Below are 27,717 nucleotides of genomic sequence, written 5' to 3' on the forward strand. Positions count from 1 at the left end.
ACTTCTTACATGCAGAATGCAAATGTAAAAGTGTCCGAGGCTGAGAAATGTTTTAGGTTTTCTTTCAGGGATCAGTGAGTATATATTGGTCACATATATAAATTTGTATACAACTGGTCACATCAAATTATTTTAAATAAAACCAAACTTGTAGTTTTCTCACCAATAAAAGATGGTTTTTAGCATTCAAGACTGAGTAACAAGACAACACATCGTCACAGTGTGCTAAGAAAAGCCTGTTTAATAATTTTCATAAAAATAAACCATGTAAAGAGAAGTCAACACAAGAAAAGGAAACAAGGAATGTATATTCCTGCCATAAGGCCTCAATGATGCACAGAAATGCTTTTGATTCAGAATTAATGTCAAATTTCAGTGTACAAATTCAAACAATGTAGAATTAAAGGTGAACGGAGAAAAATCATGTCGGGGCTTTCAGTCAATTTAACACATTTGAATTCTATCTTCAATGTAAATTCAATGTTGAATTCAAATGTAAGTAAAATCCAGGTCTGAATGGCCTCCAACCGCAGAGACGATGAACAACATGACTTCAGGAGGAAGAAAACAAGACAGTCGTCTTCATTATGAGGTGTCCATTGTAGTCGATTCTGAAATATAAGAACAGATGAAGAACTTCACTATATTTGTGAGAGATGATTCACCTTTTTCTGTTTTGCATTTGGAGAATATCCTTAATATTATTATTACTATTGTAAATCACACGCTGGGAGATCTGAGCTGACTTGGCAACACTGAGATGAACTCCTTTAGTTCTCTTTTCTCTTCTCCGCTTTGCTCGGCCAAATCAGGACGATGGGGAGTTTTAGTAAGCAGTAATTAAAAACTGAAAGCATCTGTAGCGACTGTGGCAGATTACAGCAGGTGCACCTGGGTGAAAGTCTATTTCAGCATTTTGATACATTGTTTGACTTTAATTTCACTAGAGCTTGCGTGAAATGCAGCATCTATGTTCAAGTGGTTCTGGGATCCGACGCCGAGGACTCCGGCCCCCACCGGAGACGTGAACAGAGAGGATGAACGGTGAACTCACGTGTTTCATTAAAGAGGAAGGAATCCTGATACTCCTTCATGTACTGAGAGGATCTGGCCTCATCCAGGAACAGAGAGTAAACTCTTTTAATGTCCTCCACTTGAACTTCTGTCCCCTGAAGAAAACCAGAACATGGAGATGAAATCAACACAGAGACTACAGGAACGGGAGACTTAACTACTTAAATATAATCTGTCCAATGATTTTATACAATCGGCTTGTTCCTTACCTTGCGTTTGCGACACACCAGTCCGGCGGTGCTGATCAGCTGGATGGCGTAGCGCAGCGACGTCTCCATGCCGATGCGAGTCAGGACGGTGTGAGCCTCCTCGCTCAGGTCCACATCCTCCTCCTCACACCTGGAAGAAAACCACGCGGGTTTATTTCCTTTCTGTCACACCGCGATGAAGCAAACCATTTCCTGGGAGGAAAGCGAGCGCAGATTCTCACCGGATCTTGAGGATCTGCCTCGTCTCTTTTTCCGTGTAAGGGGAGGTGGCGATGATGAGCAGGCGATCCAGCAGGTCGATGGGGATGCCGTGAGGACTCTGATAGTTTGTGCCGCGGATACTAAATATTTCAAAAGAAATGACAGATATTTGAACAACTTATTTTTACTCACAGCATTTAAAAAAAAAACCTCAGTCAATATTTAAGATTAGTCGATCAAATTGAGAGACATAATACTTTATTATATATATATATATATATATAATTAAATTCCCCCAAAATGGAACATAAATGAATTAAGAGAACTCAAATGATCTGCTGGGAGGAAAATGTAGACGGAAGCCGTACCGAGTGATGCCTCTGTTGGTGGCCATTATGAGAACTGGGGACAAGTCGCTCTCCAGGGCTCGGTTCAGGAAGGAAAAGCACTCCATGTCCAACATGTGGACCTCGTCAATAAATAACACCTGGAACCACAACGATAGAAGATGATATAAAACCCTTATTTAACTTGAAAATCACATAGAGATTAAAACCTCAACTTAGTCGAGTTCAATCAGACAAACCGCACGTAAACACAGAGAGGTGCACCTACCCCAGGAATGATCTCCGCCTTGCCCTCTTCCCTCCACTCGCACACTTTGGCATTGATCTGCTCGCGGACTTCAGACTTGATCTCTCCGGTGTCTCCCGAGAAGAGAGCCAGGAAGCCTTGTGTGCGGCTGTTGATGACGTCGATCTCATGGAGCGACACTGTGTGGACCACCTCTTTCCTCTTCTGCAACTCTCCCTCTGGACACTGTACAAACTGTGTCTACAAGGACGACAAAAAATACAGGAAAAAATATCTTCACAAATAAATCCATAAGGCCAACAGCAGAGAAATTGTATCCAATTGCCAGTAGCAGGATACCTGAGCTCCCATGGCATCATAGTCTCTGGCTCTGGTGAAGGATCGGCCCAACTTGCTGATCTTTCCGGTGGCTTTGTCAATGGTAATAACATCTCTGAGAGGAAACATAGAGAAACGGTTTAGATCACATACGGCTCTCTGACAGGCCAGAGTGATCTCATGTGATCAATTAACAAGAGATTAACTCACCCTGCTTGAACCTTCTCTTTACAGAGACTGTCGATCATCTTGTTGCCCAAGTCATATATTGTCTCCATCTCAGTAGTCTTTAGAGTCAGCTTGCCCACCTTGGCACCCTGAGACAAAATCAAACAAGTAGACGTTTGTTTTTAATGAGTGTGTACCGTTTTATACTAAGGCTGGGTGTCGTTAGCAGTAGAAGAGTAAAAGTATTTTTTAATATTTTCTTTTGCAATGAGTGGATCTAATGCCAATGTTAAGAGTGGAAAGAAATAAACTGTAAAGTTTAACATTTGGAAACAGAATAAGTTGGTAGGCATTTGAATTATTGTGTTTCTTTTCATGTTAGCAATTAAATAATAACTCTTCATTTGTCATTTAATGACAAATGAAGAGTCTACAAAATAGACAATTTTACATAGTCGAGAAATAGTTTCATATTTTGTTAGGTTTTCAGTCACACAAAGTATTTTTAAAAAGTATCATCGTAGTATTGGAATCTATATCGAACATTTCCTACTTTACGCTGGTTTTAATGATCTTTTCTACTGTAATATCAGCAGTGACTGCCTACTTGTAAGTGGTGTGAACCTACCGTTCCAGTGGCTGGTCTATCAATCTGGATCTCCACCACCTCTCCTTCAATGATCTCCGTCTCTTCTCTGTAAAAGAAGCCCGCTATGAATACAGATTCATTTCAAACAATGAGAATTACCAAAACACAATTACTGTGTTCGCCCACTCACTTGATTCTCACTCCGATGGCTTTTCTAAAAGCTTGGCTGAGGGCCTCCGTCTTGCTCATCTCCAGGGAGAAGATCTCGCTGCCGGCCAGCGCTGTGAAGGGAGTATCAGGACCAAGAGACTGGGCGATGCCTGCATAAAAAACAGCAACATCTCAGCTAGGGATGGAATGATATAAGATTTTAATCACAGAACGGGATTTAAAAAAAACTCAGAATAAGTTATTCGATTTTCATTATCGGGATAATTGTGAATATCATTGTGAGTGACTTGAAGAAGCTGTTTAGTTTGCTGGTAAAAATACATAATAACAAATGTATAATATAGCCGAATTAAAAAAAATACTGTAAGTAAAAAAATTGGGCCAGGAAAATAATCATTCCATGTCTAATCCCAGATAACCTATACTCAGCTAGTAAATCTGGGAAACTGAACTCTCTCTTTAACGATAACTTAAGTCACTGACAACAGCGATATGACTTCCAGACGAGCAGGATGAAATGATATTGTGTTCTGGAAAGCCTCCAATGCTTACCCATAGCGATGGCAGTCTTTCCTGTGCCAGGTTGGCCAGCGATCAGTACTGCTCTGCCAGCTATGTGTCCATCTTTGATCATCTCCAGAATGACCCCTGCTGCTCGACGGGACGCCAGCTGGCCGACCATCCCCTGGGACACCTGCAGGTGAACAGGAACAGGTATCCTTGATGTCAAATACATATTAATGCACATCTGCACCTCATTCCGTGCTGTAATCAAATCTAGCTGTTGAAATCACAACAATCGAGTTTATAATCCCATACTGAGCTAGTCCGTTACTTGACATACACTGGACTCCAAGTAAACAGGATTTCCTTACATCTATATATCATCTCTTAAAGTGCTAAATGCCAACTTCAGAACAAAACCAACAGCTACGTAGTATCAACTTAATACTTAACGCTACCTGTCTTGGCTCCAAAGCATCGTCCAAACCAAGGCCACGGATATGAGAATGCGCACCTTAACACAAGATGGAAATTAACATGTTAATATTAACCACATTTGGAAGAGGGAGGAGTAAAGACCAGGTACAACACACATGTATCACACATAGACAGCTGAACAGTCAGCACACCGGTATGTGAAAGCTTACCGATTCTCTCAATCCGTGTGATGTCACGAACCTCTGGAACCTTTGTAGTCGCCATCTGTATTTAGTTAATAAGCAAAAAAATGTTTTAGATTTAAAAAAAACTATAGTTAGTTTTATGAATGAATACTTTGCCCAGCTTTTCTATTACCGTTATTGTTGGACAAAGAGCATAATCTGAGGTTTGACACCGTAATAACACCATAACAAAAAAAGGAATAGAAAAAAGATGATGAATATTATCACATTTCCATGTTTTCTTACAATCAGCCCAGTGCCTGGGATTGTCAGTGTAGTGTGCTCCGGAATCAGGGATATGTCCTTCTAAATGTTGAACCCCTATTGGTACTCAAGTTACTTTATAATCATAAGGGAAAACAGAAAAGTTCAGTGTCGATTTTAAGCTGATTAAATAAGCCGGAGCACATCAATGTAACTAAAATTAAGGGAGGCTGTTGTGCCTAACCGGTTGTCATAGTGACAGTGGTAACGCATGCCACAACTCAGGAATGAGACAGTTTGCCGCATGGCTGTGGCGTTTCATTTGTCACATTTGTCGCTTTTATAAAACACCCGTCTCAGTTGTCAGCAATGATCTCGAGGCAAATGACACCCAGTGGAAACAAATCTGACCCACTATCTCCTCAACGTCGCCAGTACACCAAAATGTGATGCTAACGCTAGCTAACGTTATATTAGCAAACTAGCTAGCTCCATTCATCGGTCCTCGCTACCCGTAGTTACACACCGACGGAAATGTTATTCTAGAGCGAATTGCAAGGTTTTGACTTGTTATAAACATGTTATTGTATCAGGATGCGAAAGGTCTCTTAAGTATTTATTACCATTGAGGTATAAGTGTAAACTCACCTGAGCAGCCACACTTGCGAAAATGTGAGAATGCGGCGCTTCTTTCTAATGGTGCGCAGGGTAAATGTGTCCGACTAGAAACAATCCCTTCTTTTTCATGTAAGCGTTGTAGCTGACTGCCCTCTAACGGACTGGAGGTCTTATGGAAATATAAAAACGTTACAATAGATCTATGAAGTAACGCATCAATTAAGTAGGAAGTGGCTGCCCGTTTGTGTTGAAACGTTTGTACCGCTTTCCTCACGGCCACATTTGGTGTCACGAAGAAAGGTAACGTAAGTTCCGAGTTATTAATGTTATGTTTATGTTATGTATTTGTTTGCTCATTAACAAATACGTGTATCCAAAAACGTCTTAAAACCTGTCTTCGACTACATGAAATAGTAGCCTTTGGTGGTGCAAAATGGCATGTAGGCTAACGTTACGTTACATAATGTAGGATATAAAACAAACGTGTTCAGGGACGCCTGTCACATGTTGTTTGAAGTAGCGTAAATAAACAGTGGGCCTTTGTTTGTTCTAAGACAAAGGTGAACTGAAACAGTACAGTCTGACCAGTCAAACTTATTTTTATACCATACTTCTTGTACTGTTCTGAATGGTTTGTGTCTCCAACAGTGAATCATCTCCACCCAGAGTGAAGAAGACCCTGGTGAGCACCGTGTACAGGTCTCCACTAGAGGGCGCCAGGCTCAAGAGGGGTTTTACAGGTATTTGCTAACATTGTCACTCATTTTGTCGTGCAAGTTTGGACCCCATCGTTCAGTCTGGCCCCCTTGTTCAGAGACATTGTGGAGACATCAATTGGGATACAGTATCACTGAACAATGGCAAAACTCACCCGCTGACCATAACCTCGAGGATTGTGGGGGAGTTTTTCATATCCTCTATACTGGAGTTTCAAAGTGTTTTCCCTTAAGGCTGAAGTTTTAGGATTCCACGATCCAAACCAACTTCATTCCAGCACCTCTCTAGAGAAACTGGAGGTTGCAGATGATTAAAACTGAAACAAAAACTTTTTTTTGTCAATGTCACCAGCTGCGATGTTTCATTGTACTGGCTACTAAATGAGAAGATAATAAAGATAAAGATAAGATAAAAGATTCAGATGTAGCAATATTAAATGACAAAACAAATCCTAATGTGAACAGACCTCTAAAATGCTGAAATGGTCTTATTATGGGCCTACTTTGACATTAAATATTGAGTAAAAAGTAAGAAAAATGGTGTCAATCACCAGTCATATCAAGTGAAACTAGTTTTGCAAAGTAAAAAGTTATGTGTTGCGTCACTTAATACTCTAACTGCCTGAATCCATACCTTTAATGACTAACTTAATGATAAAGATCTTACGAGCCAAACTGGAACAAACCTTAGTTCAGCTCAACGCTAACATTTGAAAACTGCTGCTAGATCAGACTCAACCATCTGTGAACTCTCTCAGTCACACTTCACCTTCGCCAGTGTTCTCAGACCTCAGCAAAGCCAGCACTGCTCTCCACAGACAACATACTTTCAATCATAAAACACAGACACGTTCTTTCACTCAACAGCATTTTATTTTGATGGATGGATGTTTGTCATGGAAACACATTTTTTTAATATACTGAAGTCATGGTAGATGTCATTTTTGAAAGAATACATTAAATCTGATTAAAGCCTGAGTGTATGAAAAGAAAAAAGAAAAAAAATGCAACATGATGTTGCAGTTTATTCTTGTTACAAGTGTATCATAAACTATATAAATGGATCATGTGACATAATTTAATCAAGTACAGACTTCATTAATTTAAACGATAATTTAAATTCACTTCATACACCTGATATCTCATGTTACACACACATTTTAAACAAGCTGATTTGCAGAATCAGAGTCATCAATAACGGTTCCCCTGATACACAACATAGTGTGAGTCATCAATAAAAATATCCAATCTTGTACAGACAATTCTAAGCTATCATAAGAGCATAATAATGTTTTTGTTGGGTAGATCCATACTAAATCCTAATCACACTGGCATATTGATCACGTGTGTTTATTTAATCACTGGATGATTGTGATGGCTGACTCATACCAAACCCAGAAGCCCGGATGGACAGGCTCGCTAAAGGAGGCCTTGAAGCGGTGGATGAGGGACATGGTCTCCCCGACCCCGTAGAAGGAGAGGGTTCCCCCAGAGTGGTCCAGGAACACCCCTATGCGTGATGAGTAGGGTGCGTTGATCTCTATCTGGTCTTTGCTGTGGCGGGCTGAGTAGCTGGCATCGGAGCAGAAGAGGCTCCAAGACTTGCGGTTGTAGCCGATGCGGCAGGTGTCTCCGTAGCCCGTCCTCTTGATGCCTTTGTAGGTGACTCCGATGGCGGCCCCCTCCCCGCTCCAGTCGACCTCCCAGTAGTAGGCCCCTCCGGAGAGAGACTCCTTACACAGGACCTGTGGCAGTGAGTCGAACCTGGCAGCGTGGTCAGCATAAGACTGGGGGTCTCTCTTGAGGGCAGCTTTCCTGTTCCCTCGGGACAGGTAGAGCTGTCTGTAGGCGGTGTTGGAGTCCAGAGTGAGCTCACACGCATCTAGGAAGATAAATTGAACATTTAATTTGACAAGAGGAACCGTTTCACTTAAAATGAGGAAACCAGAGCTCCGTTTCACAGCAGCTTAAAGCAACCCCCCCCCCCCCCCCCCCTCACCAATGCACCACCAGCTGCAAGTTATTCCGATTTCTAGTTTTGTTAGATTTTGAACTTTTGCTATTGCATGATTTACAGGAAGAGTGGGAGGCCGTCTGGACACATAAATCAGAATAATCACTGGGGTGGGATGTCACCTGCCTGCTGTTTATCTCCACCTCTGCGGGTCACAGTTGGTGGGACTGCCGGTGGCCTCTCCTAGATCTGCCCGGCCTATTATCTCCCGGCCTATTATCTGGAATGCCAGAGGTATCAACACTGTTTGTGAGTTTGACCACAAACACTAGTCCATCTACCAAAGTGCATCTATAACCGGAAGGAGAGACCCACAACCTGTAAACCGCTGCTCCCGTCACCTTACACACTATGGAGTTTGCTTCAGCTAAATGATGTAGAAACAACTTTACCAAGCAAACTGTTTCTGTTTTCAGCAGATAACAATTTGCTGAAAAACAGAATACTGTTCAGAGGAGATATAAGACTGCAAATCAGAAAAGCTGCGTTAGTGCCAGCAAATATATTTGCCATGAGTCAATCCCCATCTCTGTCAACACTGCAGGACCTGCAGGAGTTACTAAAACCGGATTTTGTGGTCAAGCACAGGGTCTGACAGAGAACCTCATCAGCATTTCATTTTTTGCCTGGTAGTGCTGAAACGAGGAATGATCTGTGTCACTGCAGAAAACGCTATCGGAGAAAATCAGACTCACATTTCAGGAAGTCGTCCCGGTACTGAGGCTCCTGCTGTGGTGGTGGAGACTTGTACACTTGTACAGCTTCTTCAGCTGTGAAAGTAAAGGAGGACGATGGCGGCACAATGGATCATATTAACTGCGACGGTCACAATAAGTCCTGTCCTCATCAGTGAAGCTGATCTGAGCTGCATCTTTCTATTTCAGAGGAGTGTGTTTCATGTAAAGTCGCTGGTAGTTTGACATTCTTATCAAAGTAAACATTTAACCATGTGACCACTGAGTGACGTCATACCCTCCACTGAATAACATCAAACAGGTCAAAGCCCTACTGGACAAGGGAGGTTTTACGTCTACCTTCCCAAGTCAAATGATGCTTCACTTTCAATCAGTTCTAAATACCATAGCTCTGCTGGCTTTATGACTTGTCTTAAAGTATTATGTTCTAATATTCTACTCTCATTACTTTGCTCTCCCCTTAAAAATCCACAACAAGCAAGTTATTGTCCAAAATGGCTGACTTACTTTTCATTGAACGTCTCTTTTTAGATTCATCCAGCTGGCAGAAGGTCATTTTGTTGACTGCAAAAAAAAAACAAAAAAAAATCATTATAGCAACAGAGGTAATATATTCAGAACAAGTACATTATAATACCAGAGGATTTAAATATATAAGATGATTTAAATCCTGCCTTTTTGAACTCACCTGTCTTGGCCACCTTGACCAGTTCGTCGTTGCTGAATTCATTCAGGTGCTGTTTCATCTCGGAGACGGCCTTAGTGACGGGGCCGAAGGTGAAGTAGGGGTTGACCGTCACCGTGGGCAGCTCCTCCGCCTCCGTCTGGGCTATCAGCATGTGGTAGCTCTAATGAGGGGAGAAGCAGTCATGAGAACGGATACTTTACATTCGTATTCTGTCTGATTTTCACATATCGCACCATGCAGAATATTTTAGTGTTGTTGTGCTGCGTGAGCGTGGTACCTGGATGAAGTGGATGTGGTCCTCAGTGCGGGACAGCTGGGTGATCTCTTGGTCCCGCCTCTTCAGGTCAGCGATCTCGTGGCTCAGGCGCTCCATGTGGCCCTCTGCGTTGTTGAGCGCCGCTCTCTTGTTGGCGGAGATCAGCTTGGTCATCTCCTGCTGCATCCTCTCGATGGAGCGCATCATGTCGGCGAACATCTTCTCGCATTCCTGCAGCGCCGTGTGGGCCGAGTTCTGCACAGGAAGCAAGCACACATGCCGTAAATCAACTGGGCGTCACAGTGAGGGAAGCTGTCGTCACTCCTTCTACACGGAGGAATGTTGTCCCAGTGTCGGTGGCTGATTTAGCTTCCCATTCAGTCTGGAGTGGTTGTTGTGGTTTTATTTGTGATGCGTGATGGTGGTGGTGGTGGTGGCACAAACCTTGAGCGCGTCCACTGCTTGTTTTAGTTCCTCCATCTGCTTGAGTCGGTCATGAATCTTCTCCTGGATCTCAGCCTGGGTGGCACCCAGCCGTTGCTATGAGGAAAACAATAGACGGCGTTGTTGTTGGTGACAATAGTTCCACATTCAATTTGAGTAAAATCATTGAATAGATTTTTTATTTTTTTTTACTTTAACCTTTAACTACTAACAGCATGCAGTTGGAAGTCCTACATGCAGGTAGCAGCCTTATTTTCATATGGGTGCGTCTCACACAATGTTTGCATTCCCTATCGTACGCTGCTCTATCATGCGTTACCTGCTACTGTGTGACAAGTGTGATAAACCACAGGGACCTCTGATTTACACGCAGCAAAAAGCTTCTGCTGAGCATAGCACATTCCAGTGTTGCTATTAAACGTGTTGACGGTCTTAAAAAAGTCGAACTCACCTGCTCCTCCGCCCTCTCCTGCTCGGCAGACACCATGTCGTGACCCTTGTGCTCTTTCACCGTGCACAGCACACAGATGCACATCTGGTCGGTGCGGCAGAACAGCTCCAGACCCTTCTGATGCTGGGGACAGATCTGCCGGTCCAGGTGGCCGATTTCATCCACCAGCTTGTGCCGTTTAAAAGTGTTGGACTCGTAGTGGGGCTTGAGATGCTTATCGCAGTAGGAGGCCAGACACATCAGGCAGGTCTTGACCGCTTTGTGCTTCTTTCCGATGCAGATGTCGCAGCCCACATCCTGGGGCCCCGCGTAGTTGTAGTCGGGGGACGGCGGTGGAGGCGGGAAGGGTTCGGCGCTGCGCTGGATGGTGGAGTGGCGGGAGCCTCCCATGCGTCTCGGCGTGGGTCTCTTGTTGTAGGAGACCCGGCACTGTGGGCAGATGTAGGAGCCCGTGTGGTCAGCATGGTCCCAGTAGGTCTTCAGGCAAACGGAGCAGAAGATGTGTCCACACGGGATGGACACGGGGTCCCTGAGGTACTCCTTACAAAGGTGGCAGCTCTCCTGGTCGGACGACATGGGGACGTTTTAGTGCCGTTCCCCTCTAATGCAGTGAAGATGCTGTGTAGTCACGACAGTCAGTAGCTCCTGTCAGCACAGTGGCAAAGTGATCCCACAGGTACTACAAGCACAGGTTATATAGAGTAAACAGAGAGGGCGGCTCAACTGGTTAAGCCGAAACCAGTAAAACAAGGGCGGGGCAAGGAAAGGACACAGTGAACGGCTCCATCAGTTACTGAATGTAATGAGAATGATTGAAATGTTTGATCACAAGATACAAGGATTGACCTTTAGTGTTTACAGCTAAAGTGTAGTTCTGTAGTGGTTTTTTTTTTAACACGCCTTGAGGATTTCATACAGTTTTTTAAGCAATAAGCGCTGTTTGGAATGCTGTTTATAGTGTGTGCGTCTCATAAATAGATAAGAATAAGGAAGTGCATTCAGAAGTAGGAAGTCCTCTATGAAACTATGCAGTGTAAAGAACCCGCAGGTGTGTCACGCTTTACAGTCCAGTGTGCTCTCGCTGCTGAGTGATAGAGATTGCCTCAAGACAGACTGTTCCCTTCGGGCATCTACACAACACAAACTGACCTCAGGCTGAAGAGATAATTTTCTGCACTTTGACAAATAACAACAATAACTACTTCTCTGCAGTGTCACGTCAGTATCAGCATCACCAGTGGCTCCAACTTCCCTAACCTTCATCTCACCTGTAACCGGTTAATGATCAACTTTGCATTTCATTTCCACTGATTTCTTTTTACTGAGGTTTGACTGGACGTGTCTGTAAGCCGATGTTATATTTAAGTGGCATAAACGCAACTGTAATACGATCTCAAGTGAGAAAACGTGCTCCTTGCAAACGATTCTAAGATTGTTTCCTCTTCTGGCCTGAAATACCTTCCCCTGTAGATTTCACCTTACAGTGAACACACCTCCCAGTCAAGATGGAGTTTCAGGGCTGTTGAAATGGAGATAGGAATGCAACTACACTTGATAGCCCAGATAACAGGAGGGCTGAGAAAGGCTGCTTAAAAGATTCCATTGTGTTAGAGCCAGCAAGGCCCGAGCACAGTGCCAGACATTATAGGCTCTGTTGTCCGTCAACAACAGTAACCATAGCTGACACACAAGACTTAATGTAGCATCATTCTGGAGCAAATATCCCCCTGAGAGGGGTCGTACTCCACTCTAACCAACAGTAATGCCAACGCAATGTCAATAATGGAGATGTAGATATTTGCATTTTATGTAGTTGGAAAAAGTATTCATTTTCATAAAAAGATCAGATGAAATTTTATTTTATTTTCAATTATTTTTTTACCTTCCAAATTTAATTTTATTTTCAATTATTTTTTCCCTTCCAAATTTAATTTTATTTTCAATTATTTTTTTACCTTCCACCTTGAGTTGCTGATCAAGGCGATGTTACACATTTGCAAGAATTAATTGATCTTTATCTATCTATGTGCGTGTATATATACAGTATATATATATATATATATATATATATATACACAAATAGGGTCATGTTAATATTCAGATTCAATATTCAATGCACTTCCTTAGAATTTAGATCAAGTGAGTCTGATGACCAAAGCAAATAGTGAGAGTTTAAGGTCTAAGAGATGATTAACGGGTTCATATCGTGAATTGCCATTATTTTGGTGAGGGTCGTAATGGGACATTTTCACATCGTCCCGTACCTGGTCTCTTTGACTTGTATGCAAACTAAGCAAGTCGCATTTTAAATATCTCTTCAACCTCTAAATGAGTGATCATTGATTCAATCAGGACTTTTTCTTATTGTCACTCTGAACAGATTATCTTTTTTTCCTGTACTTTCTTCTACTGGCTGGCCCTTTAACATTGTTTTCAGCCGGGAGATGGACTTTGCTTTCCATAAAATCAAAATATGGAAATTTTATAGGGAAGAACAACGTTATTAAACCTAACTTTGATATCTGAGCCAGCTGACACTCAATAAGTTTGCACCTACTGAAAAATTTCATTTATATTTGATATATATATATATATATTGTGAGTGTTTTTTATCCCACCATTTTCACCTTCAACTCAAATCTTTCTTTACTTGTTGCAGTTATTATAAAAATAGAATCAGACTCATTCATATTCTAAGGAAGAGCAGTGAATATTAAATCTGAATATTAATGTGGTCTTTGCTCCGCTCCTGGCTGAGGTTGTCGTGACAACAGCGATGCCTCCTATTGGTGGCGTGTGCAGCCCTTCCATTCACATTCAGTCTGCGTGTTCCCGTACTCTTCACCTCTGCGTCTCCACCAGCATCAGCAGATGTGTCCACTCTTGTCCCAGCACACGTTTCAACATCGTGTCTTCCTGTTTTTATAACTCACACTGGTGGCTACTTGTTTCCTTTAATCAAATAGCCATTTGGGTTCTCATGCACTTTCCCTGCAGAAAGCAGGTTGACCTTTCTCCTTGAACTTCCACTGTGGAGTTTCTGATTGCATCATCAGAAACCACTGGGACTCTTTACAAGGAAGCTTGTTATTTACTCTCATGTAAGTGCCTTCTATCACATTATCATGCTTCATATTCAAGAAATCAACATGCGTATATGTGCCGTGTCGTCGTCACTTCAGAGTTAGAAAATCTCAACTAAATGGGAGCCGTATTCAAAGTGTTTTACACAGGCAGCGTCCGTCGCCAATAACAGGTAGTTAATCTGTAAGCACACAGCGCTCCCTTCACTCTGGAGGAAGGAAGGAAAAACTGGCTTATCAGAAACCCCACCAAACATGGAGAGGTGAAACTGCCTAGTGTATGAAGTAATGCAAGATATGATTAGAAGCTGCAGCTGCAATATACTTTTTACAACCTTAAATTAACATTATTTTTTTTTGCTCCATGATTCTGCACAAGGCAGAAAATGCTAAATACACTTCAACTTTACTCACTTTTGAAGTAAGTCTTTTGAAGGACAAATACTGCGAACGGGGCGTTGGCATAGTAGAAACCAGTAGACCAGACCTAATTGAGATGTTAATGACGGGCCATGATGTCAGCGGGCACTTTATTCTCCCAGCTACACTCACTAACCACGGGAGGGATATTTTTAATATCCAGTGAATGTGATACAACCTGTGGTGAACACAAATATGCAGAACATGCTGAGCAACAACACACCTGGAGCTGACAGGAATGTTCTGCGCGTGCGTGCACACGCGCACGTTTCCGTTTGGCGTCTCGATCTTTTTCTTTCTGCTGAACAAACAACTACACATCTAGAGTAACAGACTGAGTTGTAAAAGTTCCCAGACTGGTCTGACTGGACACTGTGTAAATACTGCCGCTCTGAACTCTGAGCTGCTCTTGGACAAACTGCCTAAAGCAAGAGAAACTCTGCTTCTGCAGATCAAAAAATCCCCCAGTGTTTGATATTGCTTCGAAACTCAGCTCACAGTGTCTCTGTTTGTTCACTGGGTGGTCCCTGAAATTCCTACAGTACTTCAGGCTGCATTTCTGTTTGTCGGTACTATAACCGGTTTAAGACAATGGCGATTCTGTCTGACAACAATAGGTGGAAATACAGCTGCCGAGAGCTGTGCGCACACGAGATGAGCCAAGAGAGAAATTTGAGAATAAAGGAAACCGTGAGGAAAATGGAAGCTTTTTTTTTTCTGGCACCTTAGTTGCCTCTTTGTGTGCTTTTTACATTTCATTCATTCTCGTAGTTTCACCCTGTTCTCGCTCCCTCTCTCTCTCCTCTCCTGTCAGCCCGCCCTCTCTCTCTCTCTCTCTCTCTCTCTCTCTCTCCCCCCCTCCTCTCCCTCCTTGCTCAACCTGCTTATCTGAACTGGGCAGGGCTCGATATACTCACAGCACAGGGGGAGGGCCTTGTCTGCTTTCAATCAATAACCTCTGGAATTCAGAAAGACAAGTAGGTCCTGTCTCTGGCAGGCTGTACCACACTCTTGAGGGCGGGCTCCCAGGCACACTCAACAATCTTCTCCTGGCGATCCCTGTCTGTTTCCGCAGGTCTGCCTGTGTTTGGAGCCCATCACAATGGCTGATCAGACTTCTCCAGACTATTTCAGCTGCTCGCTATGTGTGAACCTGCTGAAGGACCCCGTGGCCATCCCCTGTGGCCACAGTTTCTGCATGGACTGCATCAGCGGCTACTGGAACGAGGCCGACTACACTGGGATTTACATTTGTCCCCAGTGTAAGATCACGTTCACCCAGAGGCCGGTGCTGCGGCCCAACGCCACTCTAAGCATGGTGGCTGAGAAGATCAAGAAGAGCGGGCTGAACCTCAACCTCAACATGTCCCAGGGGAGCATGTACGCGGGACCAAGTGACGTCCCCTGTGACTTCTGCTCTGGGAAGAAAATGAAAGCTGTGAAGTCCTGTCTCAACTGTCTGGCGTCCTACTGCGAGAAGCACTTGAAGCCGCACTACGAATCAGCCACATTCAAGAGGCACAAGCTGGTGGACGAGCTGGGAAACCTGGACAGGAAGATCTGCCCGCAGCACCAGAAGTCCCTGGAGCTCTTCTGTCGAACAGACCAGATGTGTATCTGTGCCATCTGCACAGTCAGCGAACACAAGGGCCATGACATTGTCTCCGCCGAGGCAGAAAGAGGCGAGAAACAGGTAAGAAACGCAAAATGTCTTTTGTTTTAATGCTTCCTATTAAGAGACGGGAATATTTTTGTTGAAAAAGAAGCTGTGAATGAATGAAAGTGTGATTTCATGTCAGGAAGATAAGCCGTGTATTCAGTCACATGAGAGAAACCATGAGCGGAAACTTTCCCAGAACTCTAATATGTTTTACAAACTTTTTAAAAGCTTGACAATTTAGATTTCCTGTATGTTGTCACTGGAGTATTTTGAGTGAAAGCAAACAGTGTTTTTCCCAACTCCTGCCCCTGCGCTACGTCTGCCGGTTGTACTTTGACCCATTTCGCCAACGCTATCAGCTAAAACTGGCAAGCGTTCGCCGCCAAAACAAATCCAGCTCTCTGATTAGCTGCACGAAGGCCGGGGGGGAGTGTCTTATACTTATCGCCTCGGAAAGCTGCTTTTCAGAGAATGTGGCGTTCCAGCTGTGGGAGAGATCCACAGAAACTGTCTCTGACTTCCTTCTGCTGCGTCGGTTCCCACCTGTGGGAGTGGGTCTGGAGTGATACTGGAATGTCAGGGAGTCAAGGCCTTCAGCGCCTCGTGATCAGCCCATCATCACGCCGTAACCACGGCAATGCACATCCAAGTGACTCACGGAGCACATTGCCTGTGAAAGGATGTAGGGTAGATAAGAGTGTCGACAGATACTGTAGTATAAACTATTGTTTTTGTGCAGGAGTCATTTAGAAGTGTTTATATGGCAGCCGGCGTTTTTGTGGGCAAAAGGGTTTTTAATAGTAATAACTCATCCTACTGTTTGCTTTACAACACGGGGAGTCTGGTTTTCTCTCATCCAGAGATTTACAACCTGAGTGTGTCACATCTCACTGCATCTCCCGCTCTCTCCCCTCCCCCCCTCTCATGTTCACCCCCCTACCTCATCCCACCCCTAGATTCCCCACATTCCTCAAGCTTATCTTGAAGAATGGGTCGGTGGGCTTGAGTAAAAGCTGAATTAGAAACCCTCTATTCTGCATGTCAGAGCTGTGTGCACCTTGAAACATCTCTTTAAAATCAGCCAACGGTAGATCCACATTCCTAGCATGGCCAGAATTCCATTAATGCCCCCCCGCTCCCTCCGAGATAAAAGCTGGCCGTATTAAGAAGCTTCTTTGAGAAGGCTTTATTAGACGTGCCGAAGGGCCTCCCCAGATATTCCATGATGAGAAAGAATGTTTGTACCGAAACCAACAAACACGGGGCTTTGCATCTCGCACAATAAAACAGCATGACGTTCAACTGCATCGTATAAATCTGATTTAATGCGACTTTTATGATCAACTTTCTGAACGCGGCGGGATAAATTAAAAGAAGGCGGTGCAGCCAGTCAGCATGGGAGTGCATGCTTAACACAACCGTGAAATAGGTGGGAGTGTGATGGGCCTTTTTTTATTCTGCAGAAACTCTTGGGAATCTCCCAAGCTGAGATTAGACAAAAATGCCAGGAGAGGGTGAAGGAGCTGGAGGAACTGAAGACTGCTGTGGACTCATTGAAGGTAAGTTTTTACCTCCATGCAAAAAAGAAGACTTTGCTATAAGATGTTCACTATGGCAGCGTCTTCTGTATAACACTGACTCCTTGGCTGTCCAGAACTCGGCCCAGAGAGCCATGGTGGAGAGCCAGAAGATGTTTGAGGACATGATCCGCTCCATTGAGAGGATGAGGTCAGAGGTGACCAAGCTGATTGGCATCAACGAGAAGGCAGCCTTCAACCAGGCCGAGGCTTTGGTCGAGCGTCTGGAACAAGAGATTGATGAACTGAAGAAAAAGGAGACCGGCCTCAAGCAGCTGTACAGCACAGAGGACCACATCCACTTCTTGCAGGTAACGCACAGCTTCAGAGCCACAGAAACACATCTGGAGTTCTGACTTAAGACCTGAAGTCATTTCTACATGGGTGTGGATTTTAATAAGACCTACACCCTACAACACAGGTTGTCATCATTAAGATGAACATGTTCAGTCCTTTGTTCCGTTTGGGGCGTGAGCTTTTCTAAACAAGTAATTCAAGAGGCCTTCGTAGCGACACATTGGGTGTTTTCACACCAGAAAGTCTGGAACGAGGTCCAAACCATTAAGTTACATTGTACACGTTTGATCTGGTTAGTGGGCTGCCTCTCCCTATACTTACTTTACCTAACAGTGATTGGTTTGTAGCCGCCGTGTGTCTGCCTTTCACACCTGTAATTTAGGTTCTGCCCAAACAAGGTAGGTGTGAAAGCGCCCTTATGGACTGGAAATTTGGATGCACAAATATGTCATCATCTTTGGTGTCCCTTTTACCATGATTCTGTTTTAAACAAAGTGTTAAAATACATTCAGTCAACTTCATCATATTGATGTGTCATTCACCACATTGTCTTTTCCTTTTCCCGTCAGAACTTCCACTACCTCTGCACCCCCACCGATGACGGCTTCATTCCCAGAGTGACCGTGAACCCTGACTTCTCCTTCGGCGCCGTCAGGAAAGCCGTGGCTGAGATCAAGGACCGCCTGGAGGAGTTTGGCCGAGAGGAGCTGCTTAAGATCTCCAAGTCAGGTGTGACCTCAGCAGCAGAAACACAGTATTTCCACATGATGGGCGGATAAACACCAAACGACATGTGCTAAATGTGTACGTGTTTTGTCTTCCAGTGAACGAGGTGCCAGTGTACACTACAGCAAGTCGAACATTGGACAGAAGGAGCAGAGGTGAGCGCTGGCACGTCTTATAGCAATATGAGACTGCAGGAGGTTAATTATTATTGAGGTTGACGACGTAGTCATCACAAATTATTGGAGGCAATCAGCAAAGGGATTGCATCATAGAGTCGTAAAAACACACCAACAGAAGTTAATGGTATCTGTATGGGTGAATCCCAGTTTGACCTAACAGCGTTTTCTTCAGTTACAGCCAAAGAAACGGTGGACAACACTCCTCCTCCAGAGCCAAAGTCCAGGGCAGACTTCGTGAAATGTAGGTATCTGGGTGTATTTACCTGAAGACAATTTAAACTCAAGCACAATTCAGTTGCCACATAAAAACTATAAACATGTATCGGTGCCTCTCATCCAGACTTCTGCCAGCTGAAAATGGACCCTCACACGGCCTACAAGGAGCTGTACGTCTCTGACAACAACAGGAAAGTGATCCGCACCAGAGACCTGCAGCCCTACGGCGACAACGCGGAGAGGTTTGACAGCTTCGCCCAGGTACTGTGCCGAGAGGCGCTGTCCGGAGGCCGCTTCTACTGGGAGATCGAGTGGAGCGGGGAGTTCTCCATCGGGGTGGCATACAGGAGCATCAGCCGGAAGGGCAAGGGCTCACTGTGTCTGCTGGGCTACAACGACAAATCCTGGAGTCTGCTCTGCTCTGACACGGGTTACTCCGCCTGGCACAACCGGGTAGACGTGGCGGTCAGCGGCCCCCACTCCCCCAGGATAGGCGTGTACCTGGACCACAGCGCCGGCGTGCTGGCGTTTTACAGCATAGCCAACACCATGAGCCTCCTGCACAGGTTTGAGACCACGTTTGTCGAGCCCCTCTATCCGGGCTTCGGAGTCGGAACCTCAGTCAAGATCTGCAACATCAAGTGAACACTGATGTTTGAGCTCTCATCTGAAAACATCCTCCTACATGTTTCTCATAATAGACAGCAGTGGAATATATATTTTTGCAAAATGTTTAAAACTGAACCAAACCACATTAACAAAGTTGTCCTGCTCATTTTTGGAAGACAAGTGTTCCTCTCCAATATTTTATCGCCACACATCACATATATCACTTTTTTTTTTTTGTGCTGTCAAATTACATGTTCATGATATTATTATGAGACATTATCGAAATACATAATTACTACATAATCACACAAGTACAATATAAAGTGTCATCAATTTTAGCATCTGATCAGCACTGCTGGATAATATTACAACACGTCAGTATCACATTGTTACATTTACTTCATGAAGGGTGTGACATAACTCAGGCGATGATGTAATTACAAGCTTGAGATAAAGCTATTTTTCCTTACGATAGGTCATTACATCATGGGCCAATATTCTCGGTATTTCATTCAAAATGTATTTCACCCTTGTCATCGGTCTGATTAATACAATAACATTCATGTTGGTGCGTTATGATTATGAAGTATTATTATGGTTTCAACACATTCAGAAGAATATTTCTGTCATTTCATTGTGTCATGTTTTGATATTATCTGATAGTTGTGACATCAGTTGCTGAGAGTCCTTACAGTTTTTTTTTTTCACTTGAACTAACCCTTATTTAATTTGTATGTATGTTTACTTATAAAATAGACAACCAGAGTATAATTGATATCAAGAAAAGACTTGTTTTCTAACTAAATGATTCATTGATAGTTCTAAATAAAGAGCTAAATGAATGAATTGATTTCAGTGTTTTTGAGATTATTTATTCCTTCGTGAAAATATAAAGACCAAATGGGGTTAAATCTATATTACCAAATGAAAGGTATTATTGGTTTAGAAATTATACGGATTTAAACAGAAAGATAGAGCTACGCTTTGTTTGTGCTTAAACAAAGGTGGGGTCAGAGAACATTCAAGTACCTGTATAAACAGTAATATAATCTGAGCATTGAAAATATTTAACTGGTATGAACCATTCTATTTATAATCACATGTATCTGCCAAACCACCTGCTCCGAGACTAATTACAGCACTAACTCTTCTTCGACATTAACGGCTCCCTCTGTTGGTTTATTATGTAAACTGAACAAATAAAAATCTAATGAGCACTGATACTGTGGGTATTATCATATTTATCATCAAGCTACAGCAGCACCGTTCTGTCAGAAAACACAACATTAACTGGGGGTCAACGTCTGCGAGCTGCTGCAGAAAACCTGCATAAATCTACAATAGGACAGCAATATACTGCATTACAAAACATCCAAAAAGCAGCTCATACACACAGATGCACGTCTAAAGCCAGCTCCTAATGTACTTGTCTTCTGGTGTAACGATCTAGATTGATTGTTGCTGCATAAACATATTCAAATGCAAATTCAAGGTGGTTATTCAAGAGATGGGCTGTAACTCGAGGCAAATGAAGAGTGGCAGGAGGGCATCTTGTTTTCTTCTCCTGGTTTTCACAGACCATTTTCCCACAGGAATGCAATTATATATTCCAGGTGCATACTGAGTTTGTTTAATGACGATCACACCATTAAGCTACAAACGTTTTTCCTCTGGAAGACATGTAACTAGTGGTAAAAGCACAGATCTTAGTAATATTAATAAATAAATTTGAACATTTACACCACATTTTCCTACTGTAGCATGTCAAAATGTATATGTTCCACTGTGTATAAACTAAATCCAAAACACATGGGTTGAATACAAGCATGTTATATAAAAAGCAAAGACTCAGAAAACAAGTCTTTTTTAACAATAGACATCTGTTTATTGGTTCCCGGGATTCTTGCAGGAAGTTGAACGTACAACGCTCAAAAGGAAAAAACAAAGCATGACAGTCCAAATTTCAGACATCATAGCCGACGAGGCCGCCTTTGCCAATGCACTCTCCAATGTAGAACCACATCAAGACTTCAGTGGCCACCAGTCCATTCCTTAAAGCATCCTGCGGGGAAACAAAATATTTCATTTCATTTTCATCTGGAGAAATGCTAAATATGATATCCCCCATAGAGCTGTCATTCGTTTCCTTGTGGCTTGATAATTATGTCGTTATTTTGTACAGCGTAGCCCAACAATGACAGAATACAGAGAGCGAACACACCTCAGCTTTCACTGACTTTTTAAACATGCAACAATTTAACAATTACTTTGCCAGGTTAAGAGATTTAAAAAGTTTTGGGGTTCTGGCATGTTAGAATTTTGAGGCATATTTTGTATCTTAAAGTCCGGCTGGAATGAAACCCTATTAGATCACATCCCCGGTCATATTATGCACCGATTCGACAATGTATCCAGAAAAACATTACAAAAAAATTGTTTTGTATTTTTATATCAAAATCCAATATATTTTTCTTCTTGGAAAACAAAATATTACACATGACTACATCAGCTAGTAGCAAGGAGAGGGTTATAAGCTAATCTTTTCAACAATCAACTCAAAATCCTCCCAGCGTTATGTCGCACCTGCCTCCTGCTGCTTCACTCACTTAAATTTTGATTAAATTATTATTTATTTGTGTCAATAATGGGTTACTGTTTCCTGTTGTAGAGACCTGCAAATATCCTTCATCACCGATGATAATTCTGTTCACAAGTGTGTTTCATTGTTTCTTTAATAAACGACTATTCAAAGCATAAAAATGTTGTGAGCTGTACTGTGGCCTTCACTCAGATCCATAAACCTCACTATGAACAGTTCATCAGAAAATATTTTCAAACACAGCTTGAAAGGAAAACAGTTCACAGTGAGGAGTGGTGTAAATATTTTAGAAAATACAATTCAAAATGTTATATTTTTAGTGCTGCATTGTATTAAAAGGTCAACTTAAAGATAAAACAATTTGCTAGATCCTAGGAGCAATAAGTGGGTAATGTGTTTTTAGTTTTGGTTCAACCTTTGATGAGGCAGATTTACAGTGATTTGGGTATACTTGTCAATAGTTTGCAGGGAGTGAAACCTTTAAGGTGACTTAGTGTCCAAAGGGTTTCCTATTCTATCAGGATATCATTGTGTGTCCATACAGCTACAACAACCTCTGACTACATTCTTGTTTTACACAATCTAATGAATCGCACGTCACTGTGGTTTTAGAAAACAAATCATTGATACATGTTAACCAATCGTTGAAAACTGACATAAGTTATCTGTGTATACATAAGACAGCACAAGGCCTGCCTGGCAATAACACACGCACCTTCACTGTGGTTTGACCGAGACGTCCCGACTGGAAGCCCTTGATGACGTTTGCGGCCCCCTCGATGGCCTTGGGGATCTCGGCAGGGGAAGGTGGGACAAGTTCAACACGAGCATAGTACCAGAAGGTCGCTAGCCGAGGTTTTGAGTAGGTGACAGCGGCTACAAGAGAAGAAATATTGCAATTACGAGTCTGGTGCAACTCTCCTGTGTTGCGGCTACAGTTAGCTTTCAGCGGCACACCTCCTAGCATGTTGATTAGTAGCTTTAGCCACTTTGCTAGCCTTTTATGGCTAATGTTATTGAGTATAAACAATACAAAATCACACGTGCTAGCTAGCTAGCTGAAAATACAACTTAGTAGGACAAAAGATAGCAACGTGACATCTAAATCCAGTGCGATCTGTGTCGAATAGCATTATCTCGCTAACGTTATATTCACTTCATTCAATTGAAAGTCTCGGTGCAACTGACGGCATCGACCTAGCTAACGTCCCACTTGTCAATAAAGATAACCGTGCCTACGATTCACTTCTCTATAGTTGGATACATGTTAGGATTAATAACTCACCGCCGAGCAGGGTCGGTACTTTAGCGACCAGCTTTTGCACTGCCTGTGCCATGTTGAAATGTTTGTCGTTGCTAACTGCACCCCCGGTTTCTGCTAGCCGACTGAATGTCACCTCCAGGTGAAGGACCCGTGACGTCAGCTGGCTGCACGACTGCCTGTACAGAAACAGCGTGCGTGTATCTAATGATGGTTTGCATTGTAAAGGATGACATTATATGGCTTAGGTAATATTTGAACGTTTCCATAATATCAATATAAAATGAGTTTCACTTTCCCTACAGTGTTTAACCTTACAAATCAGTGACAGAATTCAGCTCATTAGAGTTCTGCTAAATAGCCACTAGAGGGCGCAGGGAACCGTAATGTTTTTGTTTGTTTGCTAGTTCACACACTTATTTAAATAAATGATCATTGATAATCAGATACATTTAAATAAAAGTGTATGAGTGACAGGCATTTTATTAAAAGCGATGTACCAGCTTTAAACGTTTGTTATTTATCAAGAATATTTGGAAAAATACATGAGAGTCATGGGTCAAGGCCACATGAGTGTATAACGTAAAAACTCACTGACTACCTGACGGAGTCCAACTGACCAGGGCACGATCCATCAATCAGATCACAAACCAGCCAACATGTCAACACTGCCAGACATTGTTCTGGTCAATTAGACTTATAATATAATTAGTCAGATCAGTTATATGAAAAGTAGTTTTTTATTTTTACTGCCATATTTGCTGCCAGCTACATTCTAAAAACGAACTCTCTGGAAGAACAAACATTTTATATGTGATGTTTCATACATAATACTGTATGTAAAAAGACACATACACACAACCCTCCATTCCAACTAAAACAATGCAAGCACTTTTATATAACATAAGGGCAGTACCATTTTCTTTTTATTTATCACATGCAATTTACATCACTGCTGATCATTTTCCAACAAAAAAGGTTTATTTCCAAATCTGATTCTACAAAGCCACCATTCGTATTAGTACAATAAGACATTTAGTTTATACAGATAATGGTCCTTTAAGATGTGCAGCATCATATGTGTCAATTGTTTGCTAAATGTTTCACATCGCTGTATGTATAATACAGTACCAACGGCATTTTCATGTCATACACAAATACACATTTCCACATTTCTTCAACTGACTGCTGCAGTTTCATTTAGCTTCTCTCTTTCATGTTTGGGATTTTGATTCGTCTTCAGCATGATGTGACTTTGTTACTCACAAAGCTGATATCTCATAATCCTCTTCCTCCTGTTGAGACACAAACAAGAAAATATGATCAATATTGCTGAATTGATAAATGTATACATTAATTATGCAGTCCATGCATGCTTTTACATTTTGGATTTAAAACCTTGTTTACCTCACTGTCAGCGATATCTCTAGTAGGTGTTTCAGTCTGCTTCAAACCGGTCTTCTCCATGACCACTAAGTTAAGGAAATTACCTCCTTCCTTCACAAGCGTAATCACATCCTCCAGACACTTCTCCTCCACATTTTGTCCATTGACTTCCATCACCACATCACCCACAAGTAATCCTGCACTCTGCCCAGGTCCCCCAAAAGCCACCTGCAGGAGGAAAAAAGAAAAATGACAAAAATAATAACATCCTGCTCTCCTCTTGATCTGTTTGCCTCAGTAATACGGTTATGTTGTATTTCATCCCCACCTGGCTGATGGAGGTCCCATGGTTTTGTGGCCCACAGTCCAGGTTAAAGCCAAACCCCAAAGGGCCTTTTTGGAGAGAACAGGATCTGGACTTGCACAAATCATCCATTCCTTCTTGTGCTGACGGCTCTGCTGTAGAGGCTGATGCACTGCTCTCCTTCGCTCTCTCAATAGCACCATCCTCACAGAAGAAAAGAGGCGATAGACCCATCTGCAGAAATAAAAATCAAAGAGAGAAACAGTAAACACCGATCTTTATCTGGATGTGAATTTTGCTCAGGTTTCCAATCATTTTGAATTCCTATCTTTTGGAAAAGACACATGTCTGGCACCTTGGTGTAAAACTCCATCCCTCGGAAAGCGATGGTGGTGAGGGAGACCTGCTGTCCACTCAGCCTCACTCTGTCCACAATCTCCTCGTGCGTCAGTGACTCCACTGACTCCCCATTGACCTCCAGCAGCAGCTCTCCATCCTGCATGCCCGCCCTCTCTGCTGGACTGCCGCTGTCCATCTCACGCAGCACATGCCCTATATTATTATAGAAGACACACCTATTTAAGTGAAGGACTAGAATGCTTGTGTTTGACATTAAGCTCGTTCCATCCTCTCACATGTGCGTCCGGATGGCGCTTTCTCCAGCCGAAGGAGGAAGCCGTACCCCTCAGGTCCACAGACCAGGTGCAGTTTTCTGGCTCTGTGAGGCAGGTTACTTGGAACAGCCATGGTGGGCAGGATGGGCATCTTCTGTCGCATGTAGTTCTTCTCACTCTCACCGTCAATCACTACAATAGTGATGTGATCGCCACATTTTTTCATCTGCAGTGAAACATTATTTATTACTGCTAGACGTGGCTGATCATAATGGCTTCATTCTTGCAACACCTTCCATAAAGGCCATAAATGTTTAATGACAGCAAATGAAAGTGTTTAAAAACACTTGCTGACTTCGTACCATCCTGCTGAGTGCAGAGTGCGTGATGTCAGACACTGCTGCTCCATTCATCCACACCAGGTGATCTCCCTGACACACCCCTGCCTTTTCAGCTGCACCTCCTGTGACCACGCTCACTGAGAAGCGACCTTTCTCTCCTGCGGAGCAGAAACAGGAGGAGCGACTGAATAACACACGTCCCTCTGGTAGACATCTTATCTCAAACCTTGGACTCGTTGTGATAACCAGGAGCAGGCGTGTTACCTTCTATGGGTGTGAATTTGATGCCCAGACCTGAAGCAGGATCCTTGGTGATGTGGCAGAGTCTGGGCGGTTTGCAGTCGTCCCCCTTGTGCGCTCTGGCCAGACCTCGGAGGTCTTGACCTCGGGATTCAACCTGCTCATACTCCTCCCCATCCAACACTAACAAACATAACTGTTGTCCACTTAGCTTTATTTTCCTGGCCACCTGAATCATAACAAAGAAAGCACAGTACGTGCAATTAGAATCAGTCATTTGGAGGCTTCTGTCAGTTTAATAATATGGAAAGCTCATACCTCAATGTGAGGAACATCAACAACATAGCAGTTGTTGACTTCCAGCAGCCTGTCTCCGTTTTGAAGGCCACAGCGTCCCGCCACCCCTCCTACGTTTCTGATTATGTGACCCTGGTGTCCCTTCTCCACCCGCAGATGAAAGCCAAAGGACTCGGCGTCTTCTCGTTTAAGGACACACAGACGTGGGCTGCATGTCGCAGAGTCCGAGTCTGGAAGAGACAGAAGAGCGCCGTCAGAGCAGAGTTTCCTCGTGGTCTGGTACATGGGCGATACTTAGAAATGTGATACCTGCTTCTTCTGTGATGACCATCACTGGGTTGTCTATTCCCTCTTTAGGATTAAATGTAAATGTCCTCCAAAAGCAGAAATGAGAGACAGTTAGTAACAATATATTGACTATTAAATATGATAAACTAGTTGAGGGGGAAAAGAAAAACTCCTCTAATTTCTTTCTGTTTATGGCTCTCTAAATTTTACGCAGATAAATCCATAACCATGCCAGATTTGTTTTTCTCATTTTTAATTAAAGTGGTCAATCACTTGCATAAATTTCAACTACATGACAGTTTTGAACATATAAGTTGTACGATCTCACCCGTTATCATCATTACAACATTAATCTGTGAATAGCAGGCCGTATCTTGGACCCAAGTCTCAAAGATTATACATTCCAAAGGTCATCATGCCAAGCAGATTCAGTTACAATCTTTAACATTCCTGTTGAGCTATTATTAAACATCAGCGTGATAGTTGGTGCAAAAACTGGATGAAAAGCAGACTTACTCTGTCAACCCTATGATTTCCACCGAACCTTAAAAAACAGATTAAAGTTAATGTAATATTGAATAGCTTTAGCAGCATTCAGGTAGCGAAATTCAACATTCACACATTTCTGTATGTATTTACCAAAATATCAGTGCTGACCACACACCCCAGATCACATTAAAGCAAAGCAACACAAATCAGACATGATCATTAACTGTCAATCACACGACGGTGTGTTAATATGAACTTACGGCTCTGTGAACGTCTGCGTGGTTCTGTCATCTAACCTGTGAAGCATCAGCTGAACAATGAAGTGTGCGTTTGAGTCTTGGATGACTCAGGTCAACCATAAAACAGGTTATGACTTTATGTAGGCTAATTATCTTTAGCCTTTGGTCTCTCTAAAACAGGAGCCCATTAAATAACCTTAATGTTGCAAATGTCCAATGAATTTGTGACAGATAGAGAATCAAAGTTTGCAGGACCTGCAGTTTTACATACGTGGATTATTGCATCAGGATAATTTGATATTTTGTCAGAGGAAAA

General features: G+C 42.8%; 5 protein-coding genes across 6 annotated transcripts; 1 reads left to right on the plus strand and 4 right to left on the minus strand.

The window, feature by feature from the left end:
- Positions 1-215: 215 nt before the first annotated feature.
- Positions 216-5,402, minus strand: ruvbl2 (RuvB-like AAA ATPase 2). Its single transcript, XM_084029013.1, has 14 exons — positions 5,343-5,402; positions 4,476-4,530; positions 4,287-4,342; positions 3,877-4,018; positions 3,344-3,473; positions 3,193-3,259; positions 2,607-2,713; positions 2,418-2,511; positions 2,100-2,318; positions 1,853-1,971; positions 1,505-1,624; positions 1,284-1,413; positions 1,055-1,169; positions 216-611 (listed from the first exon to the last, which is right to left on the minus strand). The coding sequence occupies exons 2-14, from the start codon at positions 4,528-4,530 to the stop codon at positions 586-588; spliced, it is 1,380 nt and encodes a 459-aa protein (XP_083885139.1). The 5' UTR covers positions 5,343-5,402; the 3' UTR covers positions 216-585.
- A 1,477-nt stretch (positions 5,403-6,879) lies between these two features.
- ftr83 (finTRIM family, member 83) lies at positions 6,880-11,244 on the minus strand. The gene is made up of 7 exons (XM_084029879.1): positions 10,577-11,244; positions 10,126-10,221; positions 9,703-9,936; positions 9,426-9,585; positions 9,245-9,301; positions 8,738-8,812; positions 6,880-7,910 (listed from the first exon to the last, which is right to left on the minus strand). The coding sequence occupies exons 1-7, from the start codon at positions 11,150-11,152 to the stop codon at positions 7,387-7,389; spliced, it is 1,722 nt and encodes a 573-aa protein (XP_083886005.1). The 5' UTR covers positions 11,153-11,244; the 3' UTR covers positions 6,880-7,386.
- Positions 11,245-15,038: 3,794 nt separating this feature from the next.
- On the plus strand, positions 15,039-20,566 carry ftr82 (finTRIM family, member 82). Its single transcript, XM_084029594.1, has 7 exons — positions 15,039-15,772; positions 17,203-17,298; positions 17,394-17,627; positions 18,183-18,342; positions 18,438-18,494; positions 18,691-18,759; positions 18,859-20,566. The coding sequence occupies exons 1-7, from the start codon at positions 15,182-15,184 to the stop codon at positions 19,377-19,379; spliced, it is 1,728 nt and encodes a 575-aa protein (XP_083885720.1). The 5' UTR covers positions 15,039-15,181; the 3' UTR covers positions 19,380-20,566.
- Positions 20,567-21,205: 639 nt separating this feature from the next.
- atp5l (ATP synthase, H+ transporting, mitochondrial F0 complex, subunit g) lies at positions 21,206-23,371 on the minus strand. The gene is made up of 3 exons (XM_084028412.1): positions 23,228-23,371; positions 22,658-22,818; positions 21,206-21,405 (listed from the first exon to the last, which is right to left on the minus strand). The coding sequence occupies exons 1-3, from the start codon at positions 23,277-23,279 to the stop codon at positions 21,307-21,309; spliced, it is 312 nt and encodes a 103-aa protein (XP_083884538.1). The 5' UTR covers positions 23,280-23,371; the 3' UTR covers positions 21,206-21,306.
- A 791-nt stretch (positions 23,372-24,162) lies between these two features.
- On the minus strand, positions 24,163-26,782 carry nherf4b (NHERF family PDZ scaffold protein 4b). 2 transcript variants are annotated; one of them, XM_084029898.1, is made up of 9 exons: positions 26,695-26,782; positions 26,407-26,615; positions 26,113-26,317; positions 25,870-26,006; positions 25,529-25,733; positions 25,249-25,445; positions 24,918-25,127; positions 24,611-24,817; positions 24,163-24,498 (listed from the first exon to the last, which is right to left on the minus strand). In XM_084029898.1, the coding sequence occupies exons 1-9, from the start codon at positions 26,714-26,716 to the stop codon at positions 24,466-24,468; spliced, it is 1,425 nt and encodes a 474-aa protein (XP_083886024.1). In that variant the 5' UTR covers positions 26,717-26,782; the 3' UTR covers positions 24,163-24,465. The 2 variants fall into 2 exon arrangements, with proteins under 2 accessions (XP_083886024.1, XP_083886023.1); XM_084029897.1 differs by having other exon boundaries at positions 26,407-26,723.
- Between the last annotated feature and the right edge of the window lie 935 nt (positions 26,783-27,717).

The sequence above is a fragment of the Eutrigla gurnardus genome (genome assembly GCF_963514095.1).
Source record: "Eutrigla gurnardus genome assembly, chromosome: 15".
In the NCBI taxonomy this organism is placed as follows: Eukaryota; Metazoa; Chordata; class Actinopteri; order Perciformes; family Triglidae; genus Eutrigla; species Eutrigla gurnardus.